A 15,936-nucleotide genomic window follows, 5' to 3' on the forward strand; every position below is an offset into this window, starting at 1 on the left:
CTTTAAGAGGGCACTTAGTCAGTCATGACCGAATGACATGGACGGTCACACAGTCAATCAGGCAGTGTATTTGCGCTGCTGCATTGTTGCAAACTCGATAACCATAGCGAAAACTCTTATCTGGTGAAAGATTTTTATGGCGGTATTCAAGTGAGATGAAGTTAGCTTTACTGCTGCGAATTGTGTATCTTAAGTAGTCAGTCTCATTGTGATAACTATAAGCGAAAAATTCTCATTAGGCGGTAACCAAACCTAGTTTCGGGCTATGTTGACGATTTTCCAAATTTTATTGACTTTTTTTGACGATTTCCGATCTAAAACTGTCGGCAACGCTGCCTCCATCACAAACAAGTTCGAAGTGTTCGTTTATGTTCTGTTTAAGGGCTGTCGGAGTTTAGTTTTGAAATATTCACCGATGATAGTATTGTGCTTCAGTAAATGTTAAACTGGTTATCGTGGACAAGCACATATTTTATTAGGTAATGGTTCAAACGTTAAAAAAAATCCTACGGTAACCAAAATAACTATCTAAAGGAGTACCTCCCAAATAAAATTCTACAGGGAATATGTCGCACCATTTCTTTATGTACCTCATCTGCAAAAGCCCAATTTTTTTGTGCTTTAAACCTGTTGAAGGCCTTTCGGATCGACAAGCCTAAAACTGAGATATGGACCCCCGAAATGTCCCAATATTTAGGACCACTACTTCATACACCTTTCGCACTCAAGTCATTGTTACAACGCTATGATTGCATTCTTTATACTTCTCTTAATAACACTGTGCAACAAAATTCAATTTTTTTCAAAATGTGGGAAAAACTGATTAGATTATGAAAGAAGAGCTAAAAATATGAGACACGTGTATCGGCGTTTTTAAAGTTTACATGGGAAAGTAACCAAAGTAGGCGGCGCAAGCTCCGCCCATTTCTAGCTTTTTTCGAAATATTCGTGTTAAGATATCTTAGAATCCTTGCATTTTATGTATAGTGTGTCTTTGGCAACTTTACAGAGGAGAATGTGGGGAATGTTTTTGCTAAAAATTTTAACCCTTATGTGGTTCATCAAGGGGGTCTTTTTGGTCCTTTTTTTTCGAAAATCTTTCAAAAACTCCTTTAACTGTGATCATATCAAAACCAAATATTCTACAAAAATGTTTGCCATAAAATTATACTATAGGTCTCGGAATACGTCAAATCTGTAAATATTATCTAATTGCCAGGAATCTCCAAAAATGAAAAACACGTTTTAGGGTTAAAGTCGGACTTTATCTGAGTTTATTCAAAATTGTCTCACAAAAAATTATTTTAGAGAGATGACGTCAAAGACAAAAATATTCTTAGTCAAATTTCACTATTGGTCGCCAAAGAAATGAAATTTCTATTTCTATTGTGTATCATGAAAATATCATTATCAATTTTCCTGAAAAAACTCTTTCGAGTTGATACATGAAAGTAATATGAAACTTGGTTCTAGGTAAAAAGGGTCAAAAGAATAAAAATTCTACACAAAATTTCACTACGAGTTTCGGAATAAACCATATATCTAGGTATACTATTTTTAACAAAATTAGATTACAAATTTAAATATTTTAGAATGAAATTATTTGTTTTAATTTTGAACTGTTAATTTTACATAATTCCATTCTGGATCAAAATCTAATAAAATTCTTCACTTTTTGGGGTATGGTAAAAAGAAGTAATGTTCCAAATCAAATTTCTCTATTAGTCTTTGGATAAAGGAAATCTGTAACTACAACACATAACATTCTTAGCAAGCCTTATTTTCCACCATATTTTACTAACTTTTTCTAGATTGTCGTTGTGATTGGACACTATAAATATCTTATTGATGGTTCTTCGTTATGATTTCATACGGAAGGTGTTGTGCGCTTCATTTAAACAGCTTTTGAAATATTTGTGGTGAAGATATATTTGAGCAAGTAAAAAAGTATCAGTCGGCTTTCCCGACAGAGATATACCCTCAGCCTGTGTGGATCGAAATACTTTTTTCTCAAAAAAAAATTATTTAGGAGGGTTTTCAAAATTTTGAGCGCATGCACCAACAATAGTATGGACAGGATTAAAACTCAAAAATTCGAGGAGATATCGATAGGTAGGGCTTCATTATCACACTAGTCTACGAAAAACATGAGATCGGTGTAAACAGGGCCACTAGGATAACCTTCGGTAAAAATGTCCAAAGGATCCTTGAACCACACACAAATGTTGAACATTTGGGTGGGTGGTACCACAAGGATTGGCCAGATATGGCCCAAATTTGAACATAAACTAAGTTTCGCCGCTATTTAGAGATCCAAAGTTTGGACCAAATCGGTTTCTACGTCTATGAGAAATCAATATCCAAAGTGTGGACGAAAGCAGTAGTCGATTCGAGCCGTCCAGCCACTACATATGGTGCCATAGGGGGTTTTTACAACTTTCGGGCTGTTTTGTTTTCTGAATTATGGACTTGCCCCTGACAAAACTTTTACTGCCTTAACTGCAGTGAATTCAAGTGGCTTCAAAACAAGATCAAAGTGGATTTATCCAAAATTTTGTGTGGGAGGTACCCGAAGGAGTAGACAAATATAGTCCATATTCTGACTTGATCTATACCTGGTAAATATTTTAGGGTGTGTAAAGTATGGACCAAATCGGTCACGTCCATCAAGAGTTATCATGCGCACAATTTTTCCGAACATTTTTGAACTTTTGTGGGGGAGGTACCTGAAGGAGTGGACCGATATAACCCATCTTCGAACTTAAACTAAGTTTGCACAAAATATTACGAAGACCAAATTGTGGACCGAATTGACAGATCCGTTCGAGAGTTATCTTGCACTTCAACCACTATGTCATATGGCTTTTTTGTAACTTTCAGGCTATTTTCTCAGGAAGTATAGACTTGCCCCTGATGAAACTTATACCGTTATATGGGGAGCAGTGAATACAAGTTGCTACAACAAAAATCAAAGCGATTCGTGAACAGGCCCTAAACTGAACTTTTCAGAAATTTTCTGTCGGAGGTACCCGAAGGAGTGGACTGATTGAGTCCATATTGGAACCTCATCTAAGACTGGTAGAAACTTCACGATGTGCAAAGCATGGACCAAATCGGTTACTTCCTTCAAGAGTTATCGTGCGCACAAATTTTCCGAACATTTCCGAACTTTTGTGGGGGAGGTACCGAAAGGTGTGGACCGATATAATCCATCTTCGAACTTAAACTAAGTTTGGACAAAATATTATGAAAGCCAAATTTTGGACCAATTTGGTTGATCCGTTCGTTATTGTTATTGTGCGCACCAGCCAGCCAGACAGACAGACGGGCAGACAGACAGACGGACGAACAAGGCTAAATCAACTCCAAATTGTCTGAAATACATTTCGTCCAAACATACTTGGGGTCTAAAACTATTATTTCGATGAGGCATATTTTGCCCGTATGAAAGTGTGTATACCCTCGTTAGCATAAATGCTGAGCGTATAAAAATATAGAAAACCCAGATCGGATGTTGTAAATTTGCGTAATTTTAGTACTTTTAACTTAAATTACGTAGTTAGTATAAGCCATTGGTTGCTTATATTGAATGTGGAAATACATGGGAGGTCTACGGATATGGTCCAGTGAAAATATAGGAGTCATATGGGCTCTCAATTATACGATTTGGCGTGGTCCAAAATAATACAATGATGGGAGTAACTCCTGCTTTGTTGACATTTTTTGTCGAGACGGTAACCCTATTTTTGGTTTTTAGTTATCATCCTCCTCATCCTACATAACTATGCATCATCTTGGTCTGTGTTAAAACAAGATAGAAAGTCATAATCGACCAATTTTTAAGTCACTAAAAATCCCCCACCTTCTTTAAAAAACCACAATGGCAACACTGTGAACTTAATCAATCGTATCCCTGTTCCTGTTGCTTTTACGTGTTACGAAATATCACATACGCAAATGTGTGGATCATTTGCGTTAAAATATGCGCAAATGCATACAATTTGCAAATGAAATGATGACGTTAATTATAGCATCAGAAAATCGTAATACATATACATAAACCCACATACATATACATATTTATAGTATGAAATGTGGTGCCTTTGGCGCTTATCATCGTCATTTAAACACAAATTGTAACACATAAAAATATATGTATGTATGTATGCACAAATGTTTGCAGAAAGTAGGAAAATTGGTTAAAGTGTAACAAATTAAAGGAAGCGCTGCCAGGATATATCCAGGAGAGAGCACTCATTAAAACTACAGTGATAATGGCAATGGAATCAGATACATGTTATTTGTGGTGTGTGGAAAACATGTGTGCGAAAAGACACATCCAAACGATATTGAGAGTAAGAAATAAAAAGACTAATTACACAGATGAAAGGTTGAATTAGATTTAAAAAGAAAATAGTCATTATGCCATAAACGCATAGAAATTAGGTTTTTTTTAAAAAAACTCAGGCTTATATGGTTTTAAATGTCCTCCAAAAATTGGAAGTAAAAATCAGTTTTCGACTCCTCTAAAAATGTACTTTATCAAAATTGAGGTTGAAGTTTATATTGTTTTTTTATGTTCTCCCGAAATTCTTTCAAGAACACAGAAATAAATTCAGGAATAGGTTAATTTTTTTTTACCATAATTTATTTATGTTTTATTTTAATATTTTTTTTTCGTTCTTCAACACACTGTACCTCCCCATACTTCATACGTTCATGTTACCACATCATACATGAACATTTCGAACATTTACGTGATAATAATGCTTAAATCTAATTGCAAATCAGGACGCAAATATCAAATTTCATGGCATAATTGGCCAATTACATTTCATAATTTAGCTAAATCACATACATACATACACACATATAACTACCTATTATATTTTAAGTAGCTACAATGTTTTAATGTGGAAGCCACATAGAATGCACATAAGTAAGCTAAGAGGATTTAAGCAGGTAATATAGAAATAAATACAAAATCGAATTGGGAAAAAGAGCTTTAAAATTAAAATACAACTATTATTTTAAATAATACAAAAATCACAACAACAATTACTAATATATGATTCTTTTCTATTTCTTTCTATTTCCCCCAAACTAGGCCCCAAACCTGGACCACCACGTAATCTAACGGTTACCGAAGTCTCAAACGGTTTTCTCATTTCATGGCAAGCACCGTTGGAACGTGCCCACATAGTTAAATTCTATACCATCAAATATCGTACCGATGCCCAATGGAAAACCCTCAACAGAGGTCAAATACGTCCCGAGGAGACCCAGTATTTAGTTAAGAATTTAGTTGGCGGTCGTACGTATTATTTTCGTGTTCTAGCCAATTCGGAAAAATCTTATGAATCCAGTGATGAGGTGAAATTTCCGGTACCGGCCCGTGTCAAACATAAAGCAATAACAGCCGGTGTCGTTGGGGGCATCCTGTTTTTTATAGTTGCGATCATTTTATCGGTTTGTGCCGTAAAAATTTGCAATAAACGTAAACGACGAAAACAGGAAAAAGGTAAACCCAAACAATGACAATTTAACAAACAAAGCATTGAAATGGTTTTCACTTGACAAAGGAAAATAATAATAAAAAAATTTTGATTATGATTTTTTTCCAAATTTAAAATGAAAATAAGTTTTTTACAAAAACTAATTTTTAATTTTTGGCAATAATGAAAAAAAGTAAAAGAAGAATTTTTTTTAAATTGATAATTTTATGAAGAGTTTTTAACATTTAAAATTTTTATGGCCTTGTTGAAGCCTAACTAAAATTGTTTGAATTTTTTTAACAAAAGAAAAAGATAATAATTGGGCTGACAATTTCATATACAGATGGCGTTAGTTTGTTTCACGTGTATTTTAAAGACCTTTTGAAGGACTTCTGGCTTTAGGAGACTATTTAAAGGTCTTCTAATAGACATCTTAAATGTATTTTTTCTGAAGAAGAATTTTAAATGACTTGTTAAAGGTTGTCTATCAAGAGAACTCTTCTTAAATATCTTCTATGTATAAAATATCTCTTTGAAGAACTTCTTTTTTCAGGCGACCTCTTGAAAACTGTTTAACTATAGAATACTTTTTGAGGGGGAATACTTTGTTAATGAAAAGGATTGACTCATTGTCTATCTATAGAACTCTTGTCAAATAACTTCTAACTATAAAATACATATCTCTTTGAATACCTTCTTTCTTTATGCGACCTCTTGAACATTTTCTATTTATAGAATACTTTTCGACGGAATTCTATCTATAGAGGACCTCTTAGAGGATTTCTGTCATCAGATGACTTGATAATGATATTTAAGTAGACTTCTTAAAAGATTTTTATCTACAGAAGTTCTCTTATCTTTGCATGGCTCGCTAAAGGATTTCTATCTATAGAACTCTTGTCAAATGTCTTCGAAATATAAAAGATCTCCTTGAAGATATTGTTTCTTAAGGCGACCTCTTTAAACTGTGTATCCATAGAAGACTTTTTAAAAGAAATTTTAACAATAGAAGACCTTTTGTAAGACTCCTGTCTTTAGAAAACTTGTCAATGGTATTTAGTAGACCTCTTAAAAGTATTTGTTCTATAGCCGAACTTTTATCTTTGGATGACTCGTTGATGATTGTCTATATATAGAACACTTGTCAAATGTCTTCTCTTTGAAGAAGTTCTTTGTTCAGGCGACCTATTAAAAAGTTTTTATCTATAGAACACTTTTTAAAAGGAATTTTAACTATAGAAGACCTCCTGAAAGACTTCTGTCTTTAGGAGACTTGTTAATGGTCGTTTAGTAAACTTCTTAAAAGTAGTTTAATTCGGTAATTAATGATATTTTTCGGTAAATTAGCGACCAAAAGAAATGATTCGTAATGTTCTACCAATAGCAACAGTGATGTTAACTTTTATTTGAATTTTTCATTCATAATTTTGCATTTTAATTTTACCGACATTTGTTGGTAACTCAAAAACTGAGTTAGAGAATTGCACTACAGACCTGGTAATGAAATTGTTACTAAGTCCTCATGATAACATTCATCTATAAAAAAAACTTACTGAAGGTCGTCTTACTTACTTACTTAGTTGGCCCATTACAGAAAATTGTTCCATAGACCGAACTAAGAAAAGATCTCCATTCCTCTCTGTTTTTCGCTTGACTTTTTGGAATACCGCGCCTTTCCATTTCTTCATCCACTTGTTTGCTCCATCGAAGCTTAGGCCTGCCGATTCTGCGTGCACCACCATGGGGCATGTATTCATACGCCTTTTTAGCGGGCTCATCATCGCTCATTCTCATGATATGGCCTAGCCAACGCAATCGTTGCATCTCGATACGTTTAACTATATTCATGTCTTTGTATAACTTATACAGATCGTGGTTCATACGACGTCGATATTCACCGTCAACGCAAATCGGCCCGCAGATCTTTCGAAGAATTTTTCTCTCAAACACACCAAGCACTGCCTTATCTGCTTGCGCAAGTATATAGTGTATAGTGTTATTTTTGTTTGACGAGATGTGGCATTGTTTTTAAATTGCTTACTTAGACCATAGTAGCATCCGTTGGCCAATACAATTCTTCTTCTTATTTCACAACTGATGTTGTTTGTTGTGTTTATGGCAGTGCCGAGGTAGATGAAGTCTTTAACTACCTCAAAATTGTAGGTACCAACTTCCACAGTTGGTCCGAGCTCTATGGACGCTTTGCGCGTCGACACCATCAATTTGGTCTTTTCGCCGTTTACCGCCAGACCCACTTTCGCAGATTCTGCTTCGACCTTCCTAAAGGTATCAGTTACTTCCTTTACTGATCATCTATGTCATCAGCATAGGCAAGTAACATGTGGCTATTGGTGTAAATTGTGCAATTTCGTTTGACATTTGCATCTCGTATTACCTTTTCCAGCAAAATGTTGAATAGGTCACACGAAAGGCAGTCTCCTTGTCTGAAACCTCTTTTGGTACAAAATTCTTCGGAGAGGTTCTTTCAAATTTTAACTGAGGACCTAGTATCAGTTAAAGTCATCTTACAAAGCCGGATGAGCTTTGCGGGGATACCAAATTCAGACATTGCGTGGAATACCTTGGATCGGAGGGGACTGTCGAATGCTGCTTTATAATCGACAAAAAGGTGAAATATGTCGATCTGCATCTCTTGGGTCTTCTCTAGGATTTGCCGCAGGGTAAATATCTGGTCAATGGTGGACTTGCCAGGTCTAAAGCCACATTGGTATGGTCCAATTATTTCGTTGACCATTGGCTTTAGTCGTTCGCACAATATCCCTGAGACTATCTTATAGAAGAAGACTTATGCCCCTATAGTTTGAGCATACAGTCTTATCTCCTTTCTTGTGGACGGGACATAGGATGCTCAGGTTCCAATCGTCGGGTACGCGTTCTTCCTGCCAGATGGTGCTAACTAGCTGATGCATACACCTTATCAGCGCGTCGCCTCCGGTTTTAAACAGCTCGGCTGGTAAGCCATCGGCTCCTGCTGCTTTATTATTCTTCAGCCGGTTGATTGCTGTTTTTACCTCATCTTGGCCGGGCGGTATACATTCTATACCATCTTCTGGGATTGGATCTGTGGTATCATCGTCTTCGCTACTATTGGATACCAGCAGATTGGAGAAATGTTCCTTCCATATCCTGAGCACGCTATCTGTATCTGTTACCAGATTACCTTGCTGGTCTCTACGGGAGGATGTGCCTGTACCAAAGCCATCTGTTTGATGTTTCACTCTTTGGTAGAATTTTCGGACTTCATTCTGGCTCCTGTACATCTCGATTTTTTCACACTCCCGCTTTTCCATTTCTCTCTTTTTCTTGCGGAAAAGACGTTTCTCTTCTCTCCTTTTCTCCCGATATCTCTCTCGCGCGCTACGCGTTGCTACTGATTGCAAAGTAGCTCTATATGCTGCATTTTTCTCTTCGGTAGCAGCACGACACTCCTGGTCATACCATGAATTTCTTTGTGGAGGTCTCTGGAATCCAAGTATGGATTTTGCGGCTGTTTGCATGGAGTGGGCAATATGTTGCCATTGTGTTGTTATGTTATCGGGACAAGGAGTGCTCGCGTTAAGCAATTGGGCTAGTTGAGTGGAATATGCTGTGGCTATCTGTTGTGTTTGCAGCCTATCGATGTCCAACTTCCGCGTTGAGTCTGTTCGTACCTTATTTGCAACGTTTAGACGGGTACGTACCTTTGCTGCAACAAGGTAGTGGTCCGAATCAATGTTTGCGCCTCGGAACGATCGTACATCCAACACGCTCCATGAATGTCTTCCATCTATCACAACATGATCAATTTGATTATTTGTTCTTTGATCTGGAGACAGCCCTTATGAATATCAAGATGCTTAAATCTGGTACTGCTAACTACCATGTTTTTTGATGCTGAAAAGTCTATCAGCCTCATACCATTGTCAGATGTGTCACTGTTGAGACTGAATTTCCCGGCTGTTGGGCCAAAGATATTCTCCTTTCCAATGTTGGCATTAAAATCGGTCATAAGTTTCTTCTAAGCGCTCGTAGAATATATCTTTGGTCTGTTCGTCCTTTTCTTCAGTGGGAGCATGAGCACAAATAAAGCTGATGTTGAAGAATTTAGCTTTTATTCGAATTGCAGCAAGTCTTTCACTCACTGGGGTGAAGCTGGATACCAGATGTTTTAGACTCCGACTAACTACGAATCCGCAACCAAACTCATGCTTTACGTCACGGCAGCTATAATACAGTGCGTCACCTTTAGGTGTTGTTGTGACGCCTTTCCCAATCCATCGTATTTCCTGTATGGCAGCAATATCGGCCTTGTACTTTTCAAGTACGTCTGCCAATGCGAAGACTGCACCTTCTCTATAAAGAGTGCGAACATTCCAGGTGCAGATTCGCAGATCATGGTCCTTAAAACGTTTGCGGGGTTTGTCAACTTTAGAGGGGTTTGTTTTTCTTTTCTTTCGTAGGATGTTTTTTCTAGGGGAGGGTTACTAACCCGACGCCCAAACCCAAGTTTTTAACGTTCTTATGGGTGAACGCGCGGCACATGTTAGCTCACTACCTTTAACGGGTGTTAAAGGCAGTTCCCCAGGTGACACCACGGGGAGGTCAGTGTCCACTTGAGATGAAAGAGGGACCAAGATAAATCCTGGGCTTTGCCATGTTAAAGCCGGTCAAGACCGTTGCTTGGTATCATTCATCCCCTACGTCACCCTAGGTCGTCTATCTAAAGAAATTTTGGTGTTGTTTTATATTAATAATACTTTTGAAGGTCTTCTATTTACAGTAGACCTCTGAAAGTCAATCTGTCTAAAGAACTACTCTTGATACAGATACCTCTTCGAGATCTTATACATATAGGAGACTTCTTCAAAGTATGTTATTAATCGAAAGTCTTCAAAAATATAAAGAATATTCTCGAGTGAAATTACAAAGAGTAGAAACTAACGCCATCTGTATCTTAATTGAAACTCCGCCTTTAAATTATTTTAAAATTTAATAATAATTACTCAATGCTTTAAGTTTTTCTTATCTATAAACAAAAAATATTTATATTATATATACCTGTAATTTGTTTTATTGATTTAATTTTATTTGTTCTTATTTACATTACTATAATATTATTTTTATTTACTTGTTTTTCTTGTTGTTTTGTTTCATTTTTTTAATTTTTGTTTATTTGTGCCTTTGGTCAGTAGAGTGTCCCTTTTTTTTCAAATGAGGAATACAAACAAATAAATCATAACGTTAAGGTTGCATGATGTCATAATTTCCATTTGAAGAAAAACTCATAACTAATCATTCATTATTCATTCATGCATTTTATTTACATTTCCTTTTAATTATATACAATTATTTATTGTATTATTACATTTGTCAAAACAATTTAATGATGCTTATTCTGATGAGGAGAAAGAAAAATTAGCAAAATTGCGAATTTTTTAGGGTATAGAAGTACATACTTAAAGAATATAAATAATTGTTTTTGGCGCCATCTTTATGTCAAGCCTAGCATTATTGGGTGACAAATTTAAATTCAGTTCCTTGCTACGACGCCATCATTATGTCAATTTAACATTACTATTGGTTAAAAAATGTATGCATACTTTTAGGTGGAAGATTGACATAACTTGAGTTTCAAGCGTTTCAGAATTATTCCTACTGCAACTGACATCTGTGCCTATTAAAGGTACAAATTAAGGGGTCGATTATCGATAGCAATTATCGTTGATTGGCGTTGGCAGTTGCCAAAATTACTTTATGTATGGCAACTTTCAACTGAAGTTGCGAATCTCAGTTGACGAAGCGTGTTTTTTTTCAGCAACCACCTATTTTCAGTTGCAGTGAACATTTTCGATGAAACAAGAAGTAAAATAGAAAGGAAAATAAACATTTTCATAACAAATTGTTGATTCTTTGCATCATTAATCAATTTTGATTTTTCAAAATAGTCTGGCTCAATCCCATAGCTGTTGTTTTAGTATTTAAAACAACTAATTTATTGTTCGCCAAGGGGTAAGGCAGGGAAGACTGGTTTCGATCCTCGCCACAGGATCTCATCAGTTCCCTTGTTTCTTGTTTGTGGATATTCTCCACCGAAGTTATTTTTCAATAACTTCTTCAACAAAAAAGTGTTTATATCCAAACATCAATCGTCAGCTCGAAGTATAAAGGTGAACCAGGAAAAAACTTAAATGAAAAGGTTTTTTTGGCAACCTCACACACAAATTTTCTCGCCTCCCCACATAGTGGTGTAGGGTATAAAAATGCACTTTCCTTTCAAACTGTGTATCCATACAAAATTTAACAAATTTGCAATTTTGCTCTTATGCATCATCAATTCTCTGCAAAATCTCCCTTTATTGAAAAATTCCTCATTTTTACTCTTCACAAAAAAAAAAAAAAAAAAAATACTATTGTTATAACATTTAATATTTGAGTTATTTTTCATTGTATATTGTTTTTATTAATTAAACACGTTTGCGTGTATGTATTTTGTTTGTGTTTTAGTTTATTTTTGCGCTACATATTGATATATTTTGTATCGTATATAAATCAATCAAACAAATATTTCAAATATAAAAATTGCATGCTTTTTATAAACCATATTTCATACTAACATCATTTGAAACATACGTACATACATACATCAGCATCATCATCATATTTATATGTGTATATACATATATTTGTTTTAAACATATTTATATATAGTTTTACATACATACATCCATCTATACATATATATTTTAGTTGATCATGCATAACATAATAAATATTTTAGTTCTTTCATTCTTCAATCATATGCGCATACACACACAACAACAAATACAACAACCTAACATATTTCCGTTATGCAATTTCATAAAATTCTATCCATAACAGCAGCGGATATAAAAAAACACAATAGAATTTTTCAATAAAATAAACCGATATGTGTGATAAATGTTTCCCTCTCAGCTTAAGCAGGAAAAAAAAACGAAACAATAAATAAATATGGCGAGTGTAAATCAAAATAAATTCCCTAAATGTTTAACGTTTAGAAAAATAAAACAAAAGCAATTCAACATACATAGCATACCACCATCATTTCATATCATAATTCTGCTTTTGTCAAAGCCGCGCGATGCCGCCATAGGGAGTTGTTATCTGTTATTTATTTTAAGTTTTATTATTATGATTTTTTACATACCCTATACCACTATGTCATAAAATTTGATTTAGAATCAAATTTATTCAAATTAATAATTTTTCTTATTATTTCCCAAAATCGGCTTCAACTTGATCACGTCTGTTAATTTGAAGTGGTAAGAATTCTTTCATGGGAAACTGTAGCAGACATTTTGATATCAAAGTCAAATTTAAAATGGACGTCCAGGGACATGCTATTTCTGCACTCCACCTGCTAAGATCAACATCCGTGGGTTTTAATCACTTGAGTTCTACATTTGATATTCGAGGGTATATACTCTTATACATACACTTATATACCTAGCCTTTAGGCTAACGAGGGTATATGCACTTTAATACGACCAAAAATATGCCTCATCGAAATAATGGTTTTAGACCCCAATTTCGTTTGGACGAAATTCGTTTCAGACAATTTGGAGTCGATTTAACCCTGTCCGTCCGTCTGTATGTCTGCCTGGATGGTGCGCACGATAACTCTCAGACAATTTGGAGTCGATTTAACCCTGTCCGTCCGTCTGTATGTCTGCCTGGATGGTGCGCACGATAACTCTCGAACGGACAAACCAATTCGAACCAACTTATGCACTTCGTAATATTTTGCCCAACCTTAGTTTAAGTTCGCAGATGAGCCATATCGGTCCACTCCTTCGGGTATCTCCACCACAAAAGTTCAACATTTTTCTGTAAACTGGTGTAAACGGTACCCCTCGAAGGTAGCAATTGAATTGGTCCAAACTTTGCACACCGTTTCATTCCTTCCAGATATAGATCAGGTTTGAATATGGACTATATCGGTCCACTCCCTTGGGTACCTCCCACACAAAATTCGGAAAAAGTGAAGTTTAAAAGCTCCTCTCTGATCGTCTTGAAATTCTTTTCAGCAGATTGTCCATGTGGCCCCCTTTATGACGGTAAAATTTTTTTAGAGGCAAGTTCATACATCCTGAGATAATGGTCTAAGAGCTCCAAGAAGTGGCAGACGGCACCAAATAAAATGGCAAGATAGATTTCGCAGGGAGTGGTGGATTGGTCCTAACTTTGAACATCGTATTATTTCATCTATTGATGTATCTGGTTGGAATATAAACTCTATCGGTCCAATCCTTCGGGTATCTGCCCCACAAAAAAATGAAAATGTTCGGAAAAATTGTGCGCACGATAATTCCTGAAGGGAGTAGCCGATTTTGTCCACACTTTTGGCATGATCTCTACGGGACATATATGAGTTTCGAATATGGACTATATAGGTCCACTCCTTCGGGGACTTCACACACAAAATTTGTGAAGAGTGCAGTTTAAGGCCTGCTCTCAAAACGATTTGCTACTTTTCGTAACAACTTGCCTTCGCTGCCATTACTACGATAGTACACGTTTGTTTTTCAGGGGAAAGTTCATAATTCCTAAGAAAGTAATCCGATGAAGGGATCAACCGAATCGGTTCAAAATTTGGACTTCGAATGCCCTTGGTTTTTGTTGTAACAACTTGTATTCACTTTCCCCATTACGACGGCACATGTTTTGTCAGGGGCAAGCATTTACTTCTTGAGATAAGGGCACAAAAGCTCCAAAAAAGCCTGCTGGCACTAACTAAACTGGGTAGTACGTAAGAAAGTATTGTATGTATATGCTTATTTAGATCTGAGGCTGAAGGTATATTTCTGTAGGCACAGCTGACTGAAATTTTCTTATCTAAGAACCATGATACATTGTCACAAGGTGACCTATGCCAATTTCGCTGTAACTCAGTTAAGCACCTCATTAGGCATATAAGGTGTTCTTTCCTTTTGATTAGAGGACCGGTTGAGCTTTTTAGGACATTCCTTCGATAGAACAAAATATTGTCATGTACAGACTTCAATACCTCTCGACACCATACTTTTCACAACCATCAGGGGCTGGCTAAGAGTAAGTAGACCAGAACATAAGATCCATGGGTCAAGAAGTTAGTCTGTACTCATGTAACAAATGTTCCAACATATATCCCAGAAGTGAAATGAGACTCTTCTCTCATATTAATTAGTTAACCCCGATTCAAATTAGCTTAATGATATAAGACCTATTTTTAATTGACGAGTCCAAAAGGCGAGTTTTAACAAGTTTTACATTGCTGAAAAGCTCAAGAAATGTCGCCTGCATTACGCTGAGCGGTATTTTTATAAGAGTTGAATATGTGATATTGTCTGTTGCGCCGACCAATAATTTCAGTTGGTCACCCTATAAATTAGAACTTTTGAATTACTATGCAGAAAGCATGGACTTGCCCACAAAAAACATAATATCGCTGTAAATAGGACCACAACGAGTAGCATTGGTATACATTTCCAAAGGATTCTCGAACAGGTCTTAGGAGTGGGGCGATAAGCACTAAGGAGTGAACCCATAAGCACCATTTTCGAACTTTATCTAAGATTCGCAGAAATATTACGATATGCAAAGTTTGAGCCAAAGCAGTATCCGGTTCGAAAGTTGTCGTTCGCTCCAGCCACTACCCAAGGTGGCCGTAGGGTTATGCTACAGCTTTGGTGACAGTTTCTCAGGAAGTATGGTTTGCCCCTGAAACAATGTCTACCTTTGTAATAGAGGCCTCGACCTGCTGCATAAAAAAAAACAAAACGTTTCGAGAGAAGGTCTTAAACTGCACTGCACTCATGTTGAGAGTAGTTGTTGATCGAATAGTTGTCGCTTAAATTTGTATAGGCCGTAAGAACGTTAAAGGTAGTTGTTCTTGAGTTAGCATCATGTCAGTTCAGACACTCTGTAATCGCCCGAACCTTCGCTTGAAGAAACGCGTTATGATCCATCAAACGAAGGCGGTTTTCAGTCTCTGGTTCTTCAATGAATAGTCCCAGTCCTGTTGTCCCCCTAGCATATCGAATCGTCTGTGTAACAAAAGTTTCCAGTAGACATTTGTGCTAGAGTCCCGTTGGTCCACGGAACTCTATTTGGAATTAATGTTCAACATATTGTCCATTTACTCCCGGGATGTGGCCCTCTTAGATGGTCTTATCTGAATTTCTATTCCCTTGATATTCAGAGGTAGTTTTCATTGCCCATACATAACCAGCACATTCGTTGGACTCTCTGTACTATTTTATTAGTACATTTTTTGTCCATAGCTGCATTTTAATAGGCATTGTGACATCATAGGATTGAACCCCCATTTGGAACCTGTAAGATTTCTTAGCCATTTCTTGGATATGGTCCTTCCTTTTAAGTTTCTATCCAGGATTATTCCCAGATATTTAACCATACTGGA

General features: G+C 36.2%; 1 protein-coding gene across 6 annotated transcripts in view; it reads left to right on the forward strand.

Moving 5' to 3' along the window:
• tutl (immunoglobulin superfamily member turtle) overlaps positions 1-15,936 on the forward strand; it is a 474,553-nt gene that overhangs the window by 412,890 nt on the left and 45,727 nt on the right. For 5 of the 6 annotated variants that reach the window (XR_012410506.1, XM_073969923.1, XM_073969927.1 and 2 more), the window contains one exon: positions 5,108-5,521. Coding sequence is in view for 5 of the 6 variants with exons in the window: in XM_073969923.1 (XP_073826024.1) it covers positions 5,108-5,521 (414 nt within the window). In the remaining variant the exon portion in view is untranslated. Of the gene's footprint in view, positions 1-5,107; positions 5,807-15,936 lie in introns of those variants that run through there. The other variant, XM_073969925.1, reaches the window with a different exon arrangement.

Source organism: Musca autumnalis, unplaced genomic scaffold (genome assembly GCF_047663935.1).
Source record: "Musca autumnalis isolate F117 unplaced genomic scaffold, ASM4766393v1 scaffold_2, whole genome shotgun sequence".
NCBI lineage: Eukaryota > Metazoa > Arthropoda > Insecta > Diptera > Muscidae > Musca > Musca autumnalis.